This window comes from Lipotes vexillifer, unplaced genomic scaffold (genome assembly GCF_000442215.2).
Source record: "Lipotes vexillifer unplaced genomic scaffold, Lipotes_vexillifer_v1.1 scaffold173, whole genome shotgun sequence".
NCBI lineage: Eukaryota > Metazoa > Chordata > Mammalia > Artiodactyla > Lipotidae > Lipotes > Lipotes vexillifer.
Window position 1 is genome coordinate 1,837,730 of NW_006770924.1, and position 3,537 is coordinate 1,841,266.

A 3,537-nucleotide genomic window follows, 5' to 3' on the forward strand; every position below is an offset into this window, starting at 1 on the left:
TCTTTCCCTTCAACCAAAAATCATCTCAAACCTTCGGCATCTGAAAACTCCCTGGTCTTTGTCTGCCTCTAGGAACTACCCTTTCTTTTGAGGCATAATGCTGGAAACAGTTAAGTTTACTTTCTCACTTTCTATTGTTTTCAATCAATCATAGCCTGGCTTGTGCTCTCACACTTCCAACGAAACAGTGCTGGCACTGGTTACCAATGACCTCTGTGTTGCCAAACACAACGAACACTTTCAGTCCTCGTCACACTAGGCCCCTGCTCCTTTAACATTGTTTATCATTCCCTCCTTTTTAAAACGTTCAAGTTTCTTGATTTTTATTATTATGACATGTGTAGAAGAGAGTTAATACTGTAGTCCCTTGAAAGGTCGGCTTACAAAGTTGGCCCTTGGCTAGTGTCTGGGAACTTGAATTTTGGGGGGTTCCCCCACCCTAACTGATAAGAATAGCTCACTGGACCTAAACTGTGCTAACAATGTGGTTTATACTGAACACCTACTTTTCTTTTTGGAATCTGGAATTTTGGCACATGCTATGCAGAGGGTGCCTATGTAGCCAGCCCTGAATAAACAACTCTGGGCACAGCGTTTCTAACGAGCTTCCTCAGAACACAGCATTTCACAGACTGTCGCAATTCACTGCTGGGAGAATTAGGCCCATCCTGTGTGACTCCACTGGGAAAAGACTCTTGAAAGCTGGGCCTGGTTTCCTCTGGACTTTGGCCCATATGCCTTTCTCTTTGCTGGTTTTGCTTTGTTTCCTTTTGCTGTAATAACTCGTAGCCATGGCATGACTAGATGCTGATTTCTGTGAGTCATCCTAGTGAATCGCTCTGACTCTGGAGGTGGTCTTGGTATTGGAAATCCCTGACCCACTACAGAAATTTTCTACCTCTTTGTTCCTTCTTCAGCAAGAAGCCTTGTGGGCTCTTCTTAAATATTGACACTCCCTGGGGTTCCAACCTCAGTCCACTACTCTAATTAATAAACCAATCCCACTGTGCAAACTTATCCAACTCATTATTTTAAACTATTGTCTATGTGCTAATAACTTCCAGATCTACACTTTCAAGACTGAACTCTTCTCCAGACTTTAGATTCTTTTTTTTTTTTTGCGGTACGCAGGCCTCTCACTGTTGCGGTCTCTCCCGTTGCGGAGCACAGGCTCCGGACGCGCAGGCTCAGCGGCCACGGCTCACGGGCCCAGCCGCTCCGCGGCACGTGGGATCTTCCCTGAACCCGTGTCCCCTGCATCGGCAGGCGGACTCTCAACCACTGCGCCACCAGGGAAGCCCCCAGACTTTAGATTCTTAAATCCAACTGACTGCTGAGCTTCTGAACAGGCACCTCAAACTCAACATGTCCAAAATAAACCTACCATCATTTCCTGTCTTCAGTTATCTGTTCCATATTCCCCTCCTCCCCTGTCATCTATTTCCTCTGCTCCTTCTGATTTCTCTGTCTCAGTTAATGGCAACAACAGCAGAGCAAGCAATCCCCAAGCCAGATAGCTGGAATCAATCCTACCTCTCCCTCCATCAACTTACACAGTCCATCTTCAGTTTCCTCCTAAATATTTATTGAATCCTTTCCTTCCTTTAGTCCAGTTTCAGACCCCTCATAACTCACCTAAACTACTGCAATATCTCCTGACTGATCTTCCTACCTCTGATCTTGCTCTATTCAAATCTATTTCTATCTTCCACAGAGCTGCCATAGTGAGCCAATGAAAAAATCAAGTCTGACCATGTCATTCCCTCACTTATAAACTTTCAGTGGCTTCCTATTACCACAAAACTATAAAATCCGAGTTCACAGTTGTGGCATGTGAAGCTGTCTAGTAACACGAGAGCACTTGTAAGTCGCTTAAAGCACATTGTGGTTTCAAGGCTTCTGTGCCCTTGCTCATGCTGTTCTCTCTGCTTGGAAGATTTTTCCATGGGTTCCTGGACTCTTCTCTAGGTTAACATTTAGCCCAGCTTGTAGCCTCAGCTAATGAGTCCAGAGCGCCTTTGTGAAAATTTATTCCTCAGAAAGATTCAACGTCCTTCCTTCATACCTGCCTAGTACATTGTAAATACCGCTATCAAAGTAGTTAGCACTTAACACATTACATTTTCTTACTGTAAATCTTCCTCAGCGAGACTGTAAATTGAGAGGGGCCTTTGATCAAAAATGCCTAGAGCTAAAAAAAAAAAAGGAAAAGAAAAAAAGCCTGGAGCTAGGCACTTAATAAACTGGGCTTTGGGAAATACACCAGTTTCATTAAACCTGACAACACTTTTAAGGCATGAAGTATTGTACAAAATAAATGTAAGTAGCATGTTAAATAGACAGAATGAAAGAGGAGACCTAAAATTAAGAATCTGAATAGTTGTCTGGAGAAGTCTCATTATATAAACAGAAAAATTTAACTTCTTTTATTCAGTGTAAATGCCCTCTATGTACAGAAGGCATTGTATTCTACTCAATATTTACCTAAGCATCACAAAAAACTTTGAGGTGAATATTATAATATTCAGTTTCAGATGAAGAAACTGAGTCAAGTGTCACAACGAAATTCAAACCCAAATCTATTTGGCTTCAAATTCTGTGTTATTTTCAATATGTTATGTAATATTAGTTAAGTATTGAAATCGACCTAAATTTGATTACCTCATCTTCACAGATCTCAGTCTTCTTTCCTTTTTTGTCTTCTTTATCTTCTTCATCCTCATCATCTTCATCAGCTTGGTCGTCACTATCATCATCATCATCATCATCATAATCACTATCTCCTCCCTTCCTTCTTCGTTTGCGTCCCGGAGCGGGTGTGCCCAATGGATGCTGTTCTTCTCCAAGATCAATGCCACCTGAAGTGTCTCTTTTGCCTGTTTTCTTAGCATGAATGATTCTGAGCCTTTAAGTATGAAAAAATGATGATATGGAAGAAAAGCCTTCTTCTTATACTTTTTGAAGAGCATGCTATTAGTTGTAAGCAAAAATACCTTATGGTATTTCTCTCACAGTAATCAATAAATGAATGACAATAAAAATTACCATGAAGGAAACTTAAGAAATATGTTCCCAGAAACCACAAAATATATTAACATTCAACAATTATTCTGGCTATCTCTTTGGAATTAGAATACATTTTTTAAGAAACCAGAAAACTGAGAAGATTAACTCAGGAATGGCCAAGTGATAAGACCTGATCCTATACTATCTGACTGAATAAGTTTCAATTCAAGTTACTGCAAAGAAACTATCCTCTTAACACAGAAGTTGAATAATTTCAGCATTATATTTCCTAGCAGGAAGCTAATTAAGTTTTTTTTTTTTTGCAGTACTCGGGCCTCTCACTGTTGCGGCCTCTCCCGTTGCGGAGCACAGGCTCCGGACGCACAGGCTCAGCAGCCGTGGCTCACGGGCCCAGCCGCTCCGCGGCACGTGGGATCTTCCCGGACCGGGGCATGAACCCATGTCCCCCGCATCGGCAGGCGGACTCTCAATGCCTGCGCCACCAGGGAAGCCCCTAATTAAGTTGTGTTT

General features: G+C 42.0%; 1 protein-coding gene across 2 annotated transcripts in view; it reads right to left on the reverse strand.

The window, feature by feature from the left end:
- The window catches only part of BAZ2B (bromodomain adjacent to zinc finger domain 2B), a 128,545-nt gene that overhangs the window by 47,839 nt on the left and 77,169 nt on the right, over window positions 1-3,537 (reverse strand). For both annotated transcript variants that reach the window (XM_007446456.1, XM_007446457.1), the window contains one exon: window positions 2,662-2,905. In XM_007446456.1, coding sequence (XP_007446518.1) covers window positions 2,662-2,905 — 244 coding nt within the window. The remainder of the gene's footprint in view (window positions 1-2,661; window positions 2,906-3,537) is intronic.